The sequence below is a fragment of the Dipodomys merriami genome, unplaced genomic scaffold (genome assembly GCF_024711535.1).
Source record: "Dipodomys merriami isolate MVZ:Mamm:240054 unplaced genomic scaffold, mDipMer1.0.p SCAF_42, whole genome shotgun sequence".
NCBI classification, from domain to species: domain Eukaryota; kingdom Metazoa; phylum Chordata; class Mammalia; order Rodentia; family Heteromyidae; genus Dipodomys; species Dipodomys merriami.
In genome coordinates this window covers 5349533-5365356 of record NW_027205826.1, presented here as the reverse complement: position 1 = coordinate 5365356, position 15824 = coordinate 5349533, and the positions used below count along the sequence as shown (strand labels likewise).

The window sequence follows — 15824 nt, the reverse complement described above, 5'->3', positions numbered from 1 at the left end:
AAAAGAAGACACTGCCATTGTACAGTCAATCAAAGAAGCTTATTATCCAGAATTCATAGCAGGCAACACAGAGAAGGTATGGTGGGGCTTAATTGCTAGGATAGTAAGGAGCAAGGCCTGACCTCACTGGAAACTGGACAGCTGGGACTGCCCAATGGCACACAGGTTTTTCGTTTGAGGAAACTCTAATGTACTAGTCAGTATATGGTTTTAAATCAGACCCATGAAGAAAATATTTGAAGTGGGATTGTTTATAACAGTTATTACACTGCATGCTTCCTGTTTGGCCTGAGCAATGCTCTTGGGTATAGGATGCCATACATCCCATGTGCAAGGGATGCAGTATGTAAATGCTGATCCTCTGAAAGCCCAAACTGATCAAGGAAAAGAATGTTTGGATGTTGATAATCTGATATTAATACAACGATCACTGATGCAATCAATAATCACTCCAGAGACAGAGACGACGGCAGTGACAACCAAAGACCACACTTCCAAAGTATGGATAAAAATATATACTTGATTAAACAGCTAAGTGCATGTAGCTTTTTTTAATTGTTTTGTTTATTGTGAAAATACTGTACAGAGGGGTTACAGTTACATGAGCAAGGTAATGAGTACATTTCTTATCTAGCATTTGTTGCCTCCTCCTTTGTTTTTCCCCTACCATCCCTTCCCTCCCACCTCCTCCTACACCTCCCACCTCCTACACCCACCCTTACCCCTACTCCCCACCCCCGCTTAAATTCTAAAGTTTGAGTGTTCTGTATGTTGTTCACCTGCTCCTCCAAAGATAGATTTTTTTTTAATCAGTGCCAACTGTAAATTATTTTTATCCAGTTTTATATTTCTGAAGGGATATGTGAAATGTGAATATTTAAGGAATAAATCTTAGTTGTGAGGCTTTTTTAAAAGCATGCATTTTAAGGTATCATTTTAACATTAAGTGAATCTTTCTTTAAGCATAAACTGCCTATTACATGAAATAAAAATATATGTAATATGCACACATACGGGACTGGGAAGTTGGCTCAGTGGTAAAGTGCTTGACTCACATGCATGAAGCCCTGGGTTCGATTCCTCAGCACCACATAAGCAGAAAAAAGCTGGAAGTGGCACTGTAGCTCAAGTGGTAGAGCGCTAGCCTTGAGCTGAAGAGCTGAAGGACAGTGCCCAGGTCCAGAGTTCAAGCCCCATGACCAACAAAAAAAAAAATGCACACATACATATGTACATCTAAATGTCTGTATACACACACACACACACACACACACACACACACACACACACACACACACACACACACACACACACACACACACACACACACACACACACACACACACACACACACAATGTTAAAATAAACCCACTCCTTAGGGACAAAAATCACCAAAAGATATCAGCTCATAGCTGCCAGAATGGCTATGATCAAAAAGACAAATGAGAACAAGTTTTGGCAGGGAGGTGGAGGAAAGCAAAGATTATACACTGCTAGAGGGATGGAAAGTAAGACAGTCATTATGGAAAACTATATAAGTTCCTTAAGAAACCAAAGTATAATGATCATTTCCCACTTCTGTGTATTACCTAAGAGATTTGAATAAATATGTTGAACAGATGCCTGCACAGGCATCTTCACTGCAAAAGTATTCAAAATAGCCACATTACAGAATTCATCCACATAATTATCATTAGATAAACAGAAAAATAAAACATGGTGTATATACTTAATGATATACTATTTAGCCTTTACAAAGGAAGAAATTCTATCATCTGTAACATCATGGATGGAAATAAGAAATACTATGCTGTGAAACAAGCCAAACACAGAAGGGCAAATACGATATGTTTTAACTTTTATGTAGACTCTAAAACAATTGAGTTCATGGAGGCAGAGAGTAGATGTTATCTACGAGAGTGTTGAAGAGCTTGTCATTCAAAGATACAAAATCTTAGATATCTGCACATTATGGAAAATAAAGCAAATAACTGAAAACTGTATATTCCACTATTGATGACAGTAAATTTCAAATATTCTTATCACAAAAAAGCATATTATATCACTTATCAGCTACAGAGTAGCTTTATTTAGCAAATCAATTTAACTGGTAAAATAATAACAAGCAAGCCAGTGGTTTACATATGTAAAACTAGTTACTTAGAAGGTAGAGACCCGGAAGATCATGGTTCAAGGCCAGCTTGGGCAAGAAAAAAATGGTTTTAGGATTCCCAACTCAATGAATAGCTGCCATCCATCAATCAATACATCCCTGCCACTCTAGGTGTAAGGGGAAGAATAAATAGGAGGATCGCAGTCCAGGCCAGCCCAGGCAAAAACTGACATCCTAATGCAAAAATAATCAGAGCTTTAAAAAGGCTGGAAGTATTACATATGCCTAGCAAGTGCAAAGCCCTGAGTTCAAAGCCCAATACTAATCCCCAAAAAAGAAAGAAGAATGAATAGTAGTGAAACTAAAAAGACAAATTACAGGTACATTGAGTAGGGAGTCTCTAAGGTCAAAGATATTGTTTCTAAAAACTTCCTCCCTAGGTATCAGGATTTGAAATTCAGGAGAGATTCCCTCAGAACACCCCTGCTTAATAGTATACAAGATGGGAAATGGACATTAAAATCTTGAAATGATAACCACGCCTTAACCTGCATTATGACTTTGTTTTTGCTAAAGACAACCTATTCCTACTATATGTCATTATTCTACCTAGAGTCCCAAAACTCCTATTTCACAAAATCTTTTTTTTTTTTTTTTAGGTCTGGTTGTGGGACCTGAACTCTGGGCCTGGGCACTGTCCCTCAGCTCTTCAGCTCAAGGCTAGAGCTCTACCACTTGAGCCACAGCGCCACTTCCGGCTTTTTTCTTTTTGCTTATGTGGTGCTAAGGAATCGAACCCAGGGCCTCACGCATGCAAGGCAAGCACTCTACCACTGAGCCACCTTCCCAGCCCTATTTCACAAAATCTTAAAAACTGTGTTGACTATTAATTACATCAGAAAATGTCAATCATACCTCTTTTTCATGCATCCGAGATAGAAAATGGTCATCATGGAGACTGGTGGACTTTCTCAGGCTGAACTTGGAGGTCATCTGTAGAATGAAGGAGGAGGTAGTATTTTTTTCAGGCCTCAATCTTCAACATAAAAATAAACTAGTAAAATGCCTGAAACCCACACCAAAACAACACTAGGGAAAAAATAATTTAATTGCTTCCAAGTGACGGGATTAAAAAAAAATCTTACTATACCTCTTGCTGTGGCAATATGTTATTTTCCACCAAAATTTTCTATTTAATGTAAAATTAACTGTCCCTAGGAAAACTCCAATGGCATTTTCACCTACCAGAGAAACTGGGAGAGGCTTCTGTCTCAGATACCGAGGGTTTTCTATCTGAAAATTTTAAAATAAAATAAGGTCTTATTAATTTCAGTGTTTTAATTATTTAATGAAGTATAACATTACGCTTCTATATGGAAATGTTTTTTGACATGTCTTAATATTTGGTTCAGTTTCTAGAATGAGTATTGTACATTTTAGTGATCCTCTAACAAACAAAAAAAAAATTTTTTTTTTTTTTGGGTCCGACCATGGGGCCTGAACTCTGGGCCTGGGCGCTGTCCCTCAGCTCTTCAGTTCAAGGCTAGCACTCTACCACTTAAGCCACAGCGCCACTTCTGGCTTTTTTCTTTTTTTGCTTATGTGGTGCTAAGGAATCGAACACAGGGCCTCACGCATGCAAGGCAAGCGCTCTACCACTGAGCCACCTTCCCAGCCCCTAACAAACAAAATTTGAAGCAAATTCCCTGCGTGCATAAATATATTTAATGATATTCTCACTACCTAACTATATAGTCTCACTTTCCAATACTTTTCTTGCATATGTTAATGTAAACATTTAACATGACATTTCTTTATTATTATTGTTTTTTATTGTGAAAATACTGTACAGAGGAGTTACAATTACATGGGCAAGATAATGAGTACATTTCTTATCAAGCATTGTAGCCTCCTCCTTTGTTTCCCCTTCCCATCCCTTCCCATCCTTCCCCCGCTTACCCCCCCCCCCCGCACAAAAGTTGTAAAGTTCGTTTTCGACATAACGACTTGTACATCTCATTGTTGCAATGGGTCCATCTGTATCCCTATTTAAACAAATTTTAACATGACATTTCTATACATGTTTATATGTACTTCATTTCCCATTATTTCTCATACTCAAGTTTCATGCACTTAAAATTCAGAATGACTTAATTACTGGAATGTAAGTTTACTTGTGCCTCTCTGCCTCTGTTTCTTTTTACAAGCTTTTCAATCTGTATTCATGCTTCAAGTGTCAGTTGAATCACTATACTCCTAGGCATATTTGAATATCATAATGTTCCACATACCTCTATTATAGAAATGAGAATACAAAATATCCTTAAGTCGCCCCCTACATTTATTGCTTCAGTTTCATCAACCTTCCCCCACCCAGCACACTCAATATTCCAATAACACCAGACAACCTGTTTTACTTTGAAACTACTACACTGTCTCCCATATTGACTCTGGACATTGAGAAATCCTTCTCTCAAATTCTTTAACACTTACTGATGAGGAATGATCTTCTTTGGGAAACATAGTTCCTCCTATTCTAGTACATTCCTGGATGTTTATCTTTTCTTTTGGTCTAGTATCCATCTTCCAAAAGAATATGGATTCTAAAAAGAAAGACCATGACTGCCCTATATACCAGTATATTCCAAGCAGTCAACACAGTGCCAAACAGTATTCATGAAGAAAAAAAGAGAGAAAGGGAAGGAGAGAGGAGAGGGAAGGCCAGACAGATTGAAAGATTTTTTTTAAAAGACAGAGAAGAAATCAAACTATGGCAAGTTCCACCCTCCATCCAATTGCTGAGGAATCTTGCATCCTCTCTCTGTGTCTCTATATTAATCTCTATATAAATACTTTAAGTGCTTGCCACTCTGTCTAGACACCTGTCTTTGAGAAGAATGAATAAAAGGATGGTATCTTCTCAATTTTGTATCCATAGTACTTAGTACATTTAATGCAGACTAGTTCAGGGTGTGTGTGTATGTGTGTGTACCTGTGAGTATGTGTGTACTTGTGAGTGTGTATACCTGTGTGTGTGTGTGTGTGTACCTGTGCGTATACCTGAGTGTACCTGTGTGTGTACCTGTGTGTGTATATACCTGAGTGTGTGTGTGTGTACCTGTGTATGTGTGTGTGTGTGTGTGTGTGTGTGTGTGTGTACCTGTGCTGGATCTGGAGTTTGAAATCAGGGCCTGGGAGCGATCCCCGAGCCTTTTTTGATCAAGACTAGTGCTCTATCACAAGCCACTGCTCATTTCTGGCTTTTTGGTGGTTAATTACAGATAAGAGTCTTATAGACTTTCCTGCCCAGCTGGCTTTGAACCTCAATCCTTAGATCCTAGCCTCCTGAGTAGCTAGGATTACAGCTATGACTATCAGTGACTGGTTGCCCATGTTATTTATGAGATAGTCTTCCTTTTCGACTCGCTGGCCAGGATGGAACCTTCCTGTTGATACTTCCTGCCACAGCAGGGATGACACAAACACTCTGCCAAGTTTTTTCTGTTGAGATAGTGTCTTTGTAACTTTTTTGACCTGGAAGGCTTGGAATCATAATGCTCCCAATCTCAGCCTCCCAGTTAGCTGGAATAACAAGTATGTACCATTGTGCTCAGGTATCAGTTGATATGGGGATCTCACAAACTTTTTACCTGGGTTGGCTTCAAACTATAATTCTCCTGATTTCTGCCTACCAAGTGGCTAGAATGATAAGCCTGAGACACTAATGCTCACCTCAGAGGCACAAATTTTTCTAGGTGGCAAAGGGCAGTCAATAGTATTTGTTGTCTGAAGGTATAGATATGAAAGTAAGTAATCACAGTTTTTGGAATGCAGAAAACCAGTACAGAAGTTCTTCAAAAATACACAAATCTGAAAAATCCATAAAACTCTAATACTTGAAACAGAATTAAATTTGGGAGAGGAAAATAAAATGAAGAGGAAACAAGAATGTTTCAAAGATGCTCAAGTTCCAATTAAGTTTAGAATTTGCCAAAAGTCAAGAAAACCATCTGTGATTTATTTTTACTTAGTTCTACATTTATAAAAGGAAATAAAATACTGGTTTGATTAATTACAATGTAGCATTTCAACTATGCAGAAGTAACTCCTAGTCCCTTCATCTTTAAAGCCATTAAATAAAGAACTTAAGGTCTCATTATATTATTATGAATTTCCTTTTTTCCAAGCTGACTAAAATAAAAGATTGTCTATTCTAATTTTTCACAGCAACAACAAACACAATAAACTAGTATCAATATTTTGTTGTTGTTCACTTACAATACATTGAGTTTTATTATAACCACTTTTAATATGCAATGGGAATTATTCATAGTGAAGCATGTTCTTTAGTCTATTTGAGGAAAATAAGCAATCTATTTTCTGATTTTGTAACAACAGCCAGATGTGCTTTGAAGTTGAATGTTTCCACTTTGTAATCCACAAGTAAAAGACTTGAAGCAATCTGTAAACAGTCTTAACATGGGCTTTTTTCATGCTCTTTTAGAAAACTTCTTCTCTTATAATACCTCAAGAAGAATACCACAATAAAGAATGTCCAAAATGCAATACAAAAAGGACTTATGTGAAGCATTCACATCCATGAAAATGTTACATAGAAGGAAAAGCCCCAAATAATTAAATTGCAATCATATAATTGTTATATATCTGCATATTTAAAAAGCAAACAAATTGCAACAATAAAATAAATAATAATATAAGCTAGACAGGAATATAGAAATGTGAACACTAATGGAAACTCTTGGCATTTTTATTTCATTTTTAAGCAAGCCTGTTTGACTACAAATGTTTTCTGTCCATTTGCGTTTTCAAATCAGGATTTGGTCAAACAGTTATGAGCAATACTCCCTGACAGATTAAGTTGATCAACTAAAGAAATATGTTTCCAGAAAATGTAAGAGGCACTCTATCTGATATGTAAACTTTCCTAAAGAAAGGACATTATCAAGCAACATGTCATCAGTAACACAACTAAAATAAATGTTTTAAATCACAGCATCAGTCACAAGAACAACCAACACTCACTTCATAGGGAAAACAAAATGAACTTACTCTTCCATTTCAAGCCTATTGTGCTTCAAAGCTATGTTTTAAGACAATATTTTAGAACTTAAAGAATGCTTATTCACAAAAATATTCCTATAACTGTTAACTTATTCACTAGTTTATTGAAAATATTCCAACAAATACTGAATGAGAATAATTACAGACTCAAAAACATAGTCCTTTTGCATACGGAACTGCAAATAAGCCAAAGGAACACAGTAGAAACAGGTATATTGTCACTTGATTTATGAGACAAATTGCACTTCAGTGTAACAGCAAAAGAACAGCTTTTTTTGTTGGTGGTGGTCATGGGGCTTGAACTTGGGCTTGGGCGCTGTCCCTCAGCTCTTCAGCAAGAAGTGAGCACTCTACCATTTGAGCCACAACACCACTTCCGGTTTTCTTGTGGTTTATTGAATATAAGAGTCTCATGGACTTTCCTGCCCAGCCTGACTTGAACCGTGATCCTCAGATCTCAGCCTCCTGAGTAGCTAGGATTACCAGCACCTGGCAAAAAAACAGCTTTTTGCATAAATTGTGGTGTCACCTAGCTAGACATAGGTATGAAAACAATCTTAACTCTGCCTTAGAACAAGTACCAAATTTACTTTCAGATGGTTTGTAGATCCAGATAGGAAACATCAAAACAATAAAATTTTTATAACAAAATGCTGAAACAAGGATACAGGTTGACCCACTGTAACAATGAGATGTACAAGACACTATGTAGAAAACAAACTTTACAACTTGGTGGGGAGGGGGGATTGGGAAGGTGGGGATGGAAGGGATGGTAGGGGAAAAACAAAACAAACAAATGAATGAATAAATAAATACCTTTCAAAAAAACAATAAAACTTCTCGAAGAAACAGAGGATACTCTTGAGACCATAAGAAAGATTTCTTTTTTTTTTTTTTGAGCTTTGACAAATATATTTGTTTATTACCACAATTTAAAAAACAGATAATACCTATTATTCCAGAGTTAACATGCTCCCTGGAAGTGGGTCCCTCGTCATCTTTGATTTGTATCACTGTAGATTAAATTTTTTTATGTTTTATAACTTCATATAAATAAAACCATTTAACATATTCTCCTTTGTATCTGACTTTACTGGTCCTACATAATGAGAAAGATTTCTTTTAAAAGAGTTAAAACATCACTAGCTAAAAAGGCTAAATTAATTGTTTAAATTTTCTATTCATCAAAGATACCAGTAAAAAGATGAAGAACAACAACAGAAAATATATATCACACCATATTCAAAGGAGCCTTTATCGAACCAATATACAAGGACACGTGCACCTCCATGTTTATTGCAGCACTGTTCACAATAGCTAGGATATGGAAACAACCCAGATGCCCCACCACAGATGAATGGATCCAAAAATTGTGGTATCTATACACAATGGAATATTATGCAGCCATTAGAAATGACAAAATAATGGCATTTGCAGGGAAATGGATGGAGCTAGAAGGAATCATGTTGAGCAAGGTAAGCCAAGAACAAAGAGACAAACGGTACATGGTCTCCCTGATAAGTGGATGTTAAATCCAAAATGTTAGGTGACTTAAGAAACAAAGAATGTTAGGACTTAAGAAGCAAAGAACTTCTGCTCATCTGGTCGAACCACTACTAAATATCCCCATGCTGCTGATCACATATACGGTGTATAACATGTGAACACCATTATATGTTATAGACTGTGTTAGACAATTTGCTCCAGGAAAGTTAGAATGAACTTGTGACTTTAACTGAGCATCATTATTCCACAATACTGTGAAATTCAGGAAATTATGTAATCACTTAATCACAATCAAAAAAAAAAAAAAAAAAAGAACCTCAGGGAAGGTAGGGAGGGAAGGGATGGTAGGGGGAAAACAATGGAGGGGGGTAACAACGTTCAATAGGAAGTGTACTCATTACCTCACTCATGTAACTGTAACCCTCTGTATAGTATCTTTACAATAAAAAATAAAAAAATAAAAAAAGAATATGCACTTAGTAGAAAAAAAAACAAAGGAGTCTTATCCAGAATACATAAAACACTCTCACACATCAGTAAGAAAAAGTACATAAAACAATACAACCAACCACTTTCAAGAATGACTTATTTTAGCTTGGCTGGTGTCAACTCATATCTGTATCGCTAGCTACTTGGGAGGCTGAAATTGGGAAGATCTCGAATCAGGCCAGCCTGGGCATACATGGGAGAGCTCAACCAATAGCTGGGCCCGGTAGCATACACCTGTCATCCCAGTTACATGAGAGGCTATGATCAAGAGAACTGCAATGCCAGGCTAGCCCAGGAAGAGAAGTTCCAAGAGATTTTATCTGCATGGAAGAAGCTAGGCATGGTGGTGTGTGCCTGTCATTCCAGCTATGATGGTAAATGTAAAATAAGCACATAACAACCTGGGTGCATGTCTGGAGGAAAAAGTGAGACCCTAATCTCAAAAATAACTAGTGTCCCCCATCCCAAAAAATAGCCAAGGTCATGGCTCAGTGGTAAGCACCTGATTAGCAAACACAAGGTCCTGAATTTTAAAAAAATTTAAAAAGCTAATTCTTAAATTACAATTTGAAAAAATGAATGGAGAAGACCAATTTGGAAAGGAAGTAAAGCAAGGTACACACCTCCTAAGGAGAGTAGACACTGGCATAAACAGTTATTAGGAAAACTGGCAATGTCTAAGGATTCAGCTTTTTGCTTCAGAACAAATCACATCAATGTTTTATGGCTTAAAACTACAATGATGTATTCATCTATTCATCTAGATGAATGAATCAAGAAAATGTGGTTTATATACACAATGGAATTCTGTGCCTCCATCAGAAAGAATGACATTGCCCCATTTGTTAGGAAATGGAAAAGCTTGGAAAAAATTATATTAAGTGAAGTAAGCCAGACCCAAAGAAACATAGGTCCCATGGTTTCCCTTATTTGCAATATCTAGTATATGTCTGAGTCAAGCAGAAAAGATCAGATAAGGTGATGTTAGGGAAATGAACCCTAAGATATGTACTCAAATGTTTTTTTTTTCTTTCATGCAATTGTTTCTAACACATTTATAAGATTATTTCTTTGTTGCTTTGTATGTCCCTCCCCCACAGTATAACCCCTGCTTTCACTGTATTTGATGTTGGTATAATTTGTGGAGGGGAACGGGAAAAGCAAATCATTTAAGTAGGGATACAGGTGGACCCATTGCAACAATGAGATGTACAAGTTGTCATGTCGAAAAATGAACTTTACAACTTTGGTTGGGGGGGTAGCGGGGAGGATTGGGTGGGGGTAGGGGGGATGATGGGAAGGGATGGGAAGGGGAAACAAAGGAGGAGGCTACAATGCTTGATAAGAAATGTGCTCATTATCTTGCCCATGTAATTGTAACCCCTCTGTACAGTATTTTCACAATAAAAAAATAAAAATAAAAACTACCATGATGTTGTTTGGTTCACAATTCTGTGACTTGGCAACTTGGCAGCTTATCTCAGGTATTCTTACTCAAACATCCGCTGTACCAGGCTGAGATCTCCCTCACAGGTCTCAACTTCCCACATTCCTCACCCAGAGAGCGGAAGAGAAGGACAACGTAATTCCAGTGAAAGACAATAGGAGGATAAAGAATTTAAAAAAAAAATAATTACTTCTGTGAACCTTTTAATGTTTCTTACACACCAATTCATTTTACATGCTAGGAATAAAATGTTTTCTGTGACAGTTAATCTCCCTATCTATTGTTAGGATCTCCTTCAAAATTTAACACTGTTCTCATCCTCTATTGTTTCTAAATTACACTGAAGGCAGCATAGAATTTCTCATCTTCTTGTTCTTTGTCACAATCCAGCTTCTGTTAGTTTCATTGATCTGTTCCAATGGGTTGGTGATAATTTTTATTGTTTCTGCTTTGGTTTTGTTTGGCTTGGTTTTTGTTTGTTTTCTTTTTAAAGTTTCATTTAAGTTAAATAAGGGACCTTTGATCCTGAGTTTTAGTAGGAACACAATTTTTATTAATCAAAATTCATCATTGTTCATTAAAGTCTACATTTGGTTTTAATTACCACTTTAACACGCAGCTATTTGGGCGTAGTTGCTTTTGTATTTTCTTTTTATTTTTTTCAGGTAAAAACAGAAGGAGAACTACTCTTTTGATGTTAAATTTTAGCTTTATTGAAATAGTCATTTAATGAAAATGTCTTTATGCTCTAATTAGATCAGCTTTATAAATACCTTATGACAAAGTGAAGAGACTATAAATTCATAAGCCATTTTTTGCTTGGTCACTGTTCTCTAAGTATACTTTTCTCACTTTTAGAAATCACTAATATTTTAAAACTAGAACATAACTAGAAATTTCTCTAATCTCAAAACATTTTTTAAATTTTTATCTGATTAAAACCTTTGAGCAATATAGGATCTCTAAATATTTTCTCTAATGTCTGATTTCATAACATAATTTAGGAAGTGTTACTTTCTCCTCTGTCTTTTGGAAGAGGCTATGTACTATTGTTATTCTTTTTTTCTTAACTACTTGACTAAATTGGTTAGTTAAACCTTCTGGGTGTAGAGTTTTTCTTATTGGGAGTAATTTCAACTACAAGTTCAGTTTATTTAATAGATATACGTCTATTCAGATTATTGGGGTTTTTTTAGTGAGTTCTGGTAGACTTTGTCCCTTTTATCTACATTATTGAAGTTATACCTATAAGTTATATTTGCAGTAACTCCTATTTTACTTAGAACATCCATGTGGTTTACAGTGATATCTTCTTTATCATTTTTGATATAAGGAAACTCACTGATATACTTCATAAGTATAGCTAAATATTCACTGATTTTATTCAATATGTACAGATTCAGCTGTTGGTTTCACTGATTTTCACTATTGCTTTTCTATGTTCAACTTGTTTCTATTTTAATCTTTACTATTTCCTTTATCTGCTTGCATTGGGTTTGATTTGCTTTTCTTTCTCCAGTTTCTTGATAGTTTTGATAAATTACTTAGGTCTTTCTTTTCTCTATTGCTGCTTTCAACATGTTGTATTTCACTGATTTTACTACAATGTATCTATGTGTAAATATCCTTGTGTTAATTCTAACTTGGAACTTGAAGTTCACTATTTTTTTTCTGGGTCTATAGGTCAATTTTTCCATCAAATTTGAAGGTTTTTTTTCAGACATTACATATTCAAATATATTTCTGATCCTTTCTGCCTTTCCTCTCATTCTTGTACTATCATACATCATCTATGGGCACACTTAATGGTGTTTCATGTTCTCTGAGACAATATTTATTTTCATTCCATTTGTTTTCTGTTCTTCAGCTTGCATACTCTCCACCAATTTATCTTCAAAGTCACTGATTCTTTCTTCTGCCAGTTCAAATCTTCTGCTGAGAGCAATAAAAAAAAATTTTACTTCAGCTGTTGTATTGTTTAATTCAGGAATTTCCATGTGGCTCTTCTTTATAAATTCTTTTTTTATATTCTCTATTTTTATTTGATGGTCATAATGGTTCTTTTTACTTCTTTATACATGATTTCCATTAGTTCTTTGAACTTTTTATAATGTCTTCTTTGAAGTCTTTGTTAAATCTGGCCTCTGGATCCTCTCAAAGATTCTGTTGCCTGAGTTTTTCCTGGGTATGGGTCACATATTCCTGTTCCTTTGTGTGTCTTATATGTTTTCCTTGAAAACTGCATGTTTTGTAATATAGTAACATAAATACTGATTCCTTCCTCCCTTCTCTAATAGTAAATTTTCTTATTTAGTTGTTTACTTGTTTAGTGGCTTGGCTATGAGGACAGTTTATTTTCTCACAATGGGAAGACACATGGGTTGTGACCTGGGTCATAATACATAGTCATCCTAAAATGATACCTAATTTTAGCGGAGTTCTCTTCAAAACTATTTCTGTGCCTTGTCTTCCAGTACAACTTATGTCTCTTTAGGTTTTTTTTTTTTTTCTGATCAAGGTCTGTTTATTGAACTTACAAGCAGGCTTATATACTATAAATGAACAAGGAAGTGGTTGCAACATATTGGTAACAGTTTTTTACAAAATACAGAATGCAGGTGAGTAGGGTAAATAAAAGATCAGTATCTATCTTTATGATAAATCTGAGCCACAGGGAGGTTTGCCATCAAAATCTCCATTGTTTCCTAGGGCATCTTCAAACTTGAACTTCCCCATACTCTGTTCTCCTGGATGGCCTGACCCCTATGCAAGAAGTTTTAACCATTTCTCTGGATACTGTGCAGTTAGTACCCACTACTCTTGTTGGCTTGCCACCCTTGGTGTGGGATCTGCCCTCCCAACAACTGAGGACAATCATTAACTGCAGTACTCTCTACCTGCTGTGTCTATATAGAGCCTCTGCCCTATGAATATGGGGACGAGTTGAGGAAATGATCCCTACCACCAACACCCAGCTGCACTCACCAGGAATTTAGCCTCTTTACCTCAAACTTCAAGTGACACAAAATGCTGCAATATGTCCTACCCAATGAGGCAGAATATCCCTTGATAGAAGCTCAGGGGAAAGACCCTCTCCTCCCCCCATGTTCTTAGCTGTACCCACTGAATACTGAACTTCATAAAACTGATCCAGAAGGACTCAAGAAAGTACATCATGACTCACAACCAAAGGTATTTGCTGTTCTTACCAACTCTAGTTAATTTTGTCTTTTTTCCCCCTAATCACAAGGCTTGAACTCCGGGCCTGGGTGCTAGCCCTGAGCACTTTTGCTCAAGGCTGGCACTCTACCACTTTGAGCCACAGCTCCACTTACAGTTTTCTGGTGGCTAATTGAAAATAATAGACTCATGGACTTTCCTGTTCGGGCTGGCTTCAAACAATGATCCTAAAATCTCAAGTCTCCTGAGTACCTAAGATTACAGGCATGAGCCACCAGCACCTAACCCTCCCTTCTTTATTTATATATATTTTTATTATCTTTAAGTAGTTGTACAGATTTCCATTCAACATGTCAGTTTTTGAGTATAATCCATCTCAATCAATGTCAGCCCCTCTACCAATCTCTCCCATCTTGTAGTTGATTTTTGAGTAACTATTTCATTTACTCTTGGCACAATTTTCCAAATACTTTTAGTGGTTTTATTGGGATTTTTTTGTTTTGTCTTTTTAACCAATTATGCTTTTTAGCTAGAAAGCAGGACTGTGTTGTTCCTCATGTGCCAATCCAGGATAAAACTCTCTTCTTTTGTATCATATTTTATGCTACAAATTTCCATTGAAGGTCTACTTGGGCTGAATCCCACAAATTTTGATGTGTTGTCATATCATTAAAATTCAGTTAAAATATCTTCTAATTTCCTTCAGGTTATTTTTTTTTTTTTTTTTTTTTTTTTTTTTGTCGGTCGTGGGGCCTGAACTCTGGGCCTGGGCGCTGTCCCTCAGCTCTTCACCTCAAGGCTAATGCTCTACCACTTGAGCCATAGTATCACTTCCGGTTTTTTTCTGCTTATGTGGTGCTGAGGAATCGAACCCAGGGCCTCATGCATGTAAGGCAAGCATTCTACCACTGAGCCACCTTCCCAGCCCCTCAGGTTATTTTTAAACCTCTGGGTTACTTAGAAGTGTGTCACTTAATTTGTAAATATTTGTGGATTTTCCAAATAATTTTTTACTGCTCTCATTTAACAACTTTACCTGAAGAATTACAATAATTACTATCAAGTTATAGGGCTCTGGAAAATGTAGATGCTTGGAGTTTCACTGGGCAATCAGCAGAATTCAGATATGCCTACCAGTTCCATCTCTCTTTCTACAGTGGCTCACCTCAAGCTTTCACCATGTTATTCCAGTCTGTCCTCACAGGAGTTACTTAGGAGGTGATCTAGGGCTAGAGTAAGTCCTTATAACACAAGTCTGTTCTCTAATATAGCCATAATTTTTGGCTTTTCTTTTCAAAAATGCATACCTTGGAACAAAGCTGTGGCTTAAAGTATTTCATACATAGAGAAAAGGCATCCTTCTCCCACTCTTCCTTCTCCCAGATTCCCCCCCACACTGACTGATTCTAAGTACTTCTTTCTCAGTCTCACTGGCAAGAATGAGGAGTTTCCTTCAGAGTTTGAGTCTCCTGTAATCTCAGGGCAAAGTGGTAAGAGAAAGACTGTGAAACTTACAAAAAAAAAAAAAATACCCCCATCATTCTCTGCATAATTCAAACCGCTGCAGCAGCAGCAGCACAGTTTAGTACACCACTGGGACTGGCCTAGGGTCAAGTCCAGAAGAAGAAAAAAGAAAGCATTCTCCTCACACTCTTTCATGGCTTAAATGATGAGCTCATCTTAAGTTTTTTCCATCAAAGCTTACTATACAATCTGATAATCTGATTCACCTTGGAATCAAAGAAGGAAGTTAGAAAAGGAAAACAAGCCCGGCACCAGTGGCCCATGCCTATAATCCTAGCTACTCCGGAGGCTGAGATCTGGGGATCGTGATTCAAAGCCAGTGGGGGGCAGGAAAGTCCCTGTGAGACTCTAACCTCCAATAAACCACTAGAAAAACCAGAAGTGGCGCTGTGGCTTCAGTGGTAGAACACTAGCCTTGAGCTGAAGAGCTAAGGGACAGCATCCAGGCCCACAGTTCAGCCCAATGGCTGACAAAAACAAAA

At 36.8% G+C, this 15824-nt stretch overlaps 1 protein-coding gene across 10 annotated transcripts in view; it reads right to left on the bottom strand.

Annotated features, from left to right (window-relative positions):
* The window catches only part of Cep112 (centrosomal protein 112), a 350152-nt gene that overhangs the window by 296601 nt on the left and 37727 nt on the right, over positions 1-15824 (bottom strand). For all 10 annotated transcript variants that reach the window (XM_069993124.1, XM_069993126.1, XM_069993125.1 and 7 more), the window contains exons 7-8: positions 3360-3407; positions 3030-3107 (exon numbers count right to left, since the gene is read on the bottom strand). In XM_069993124.1, the coding sequence (XP_069849225.1) occupies positions 3030-3107; positions 3360-3407 (126 nt within the window). The remainder of the gene's footprint in view (positions 1-3029; positions 3108-3359; positions 3408-15824) is intronic.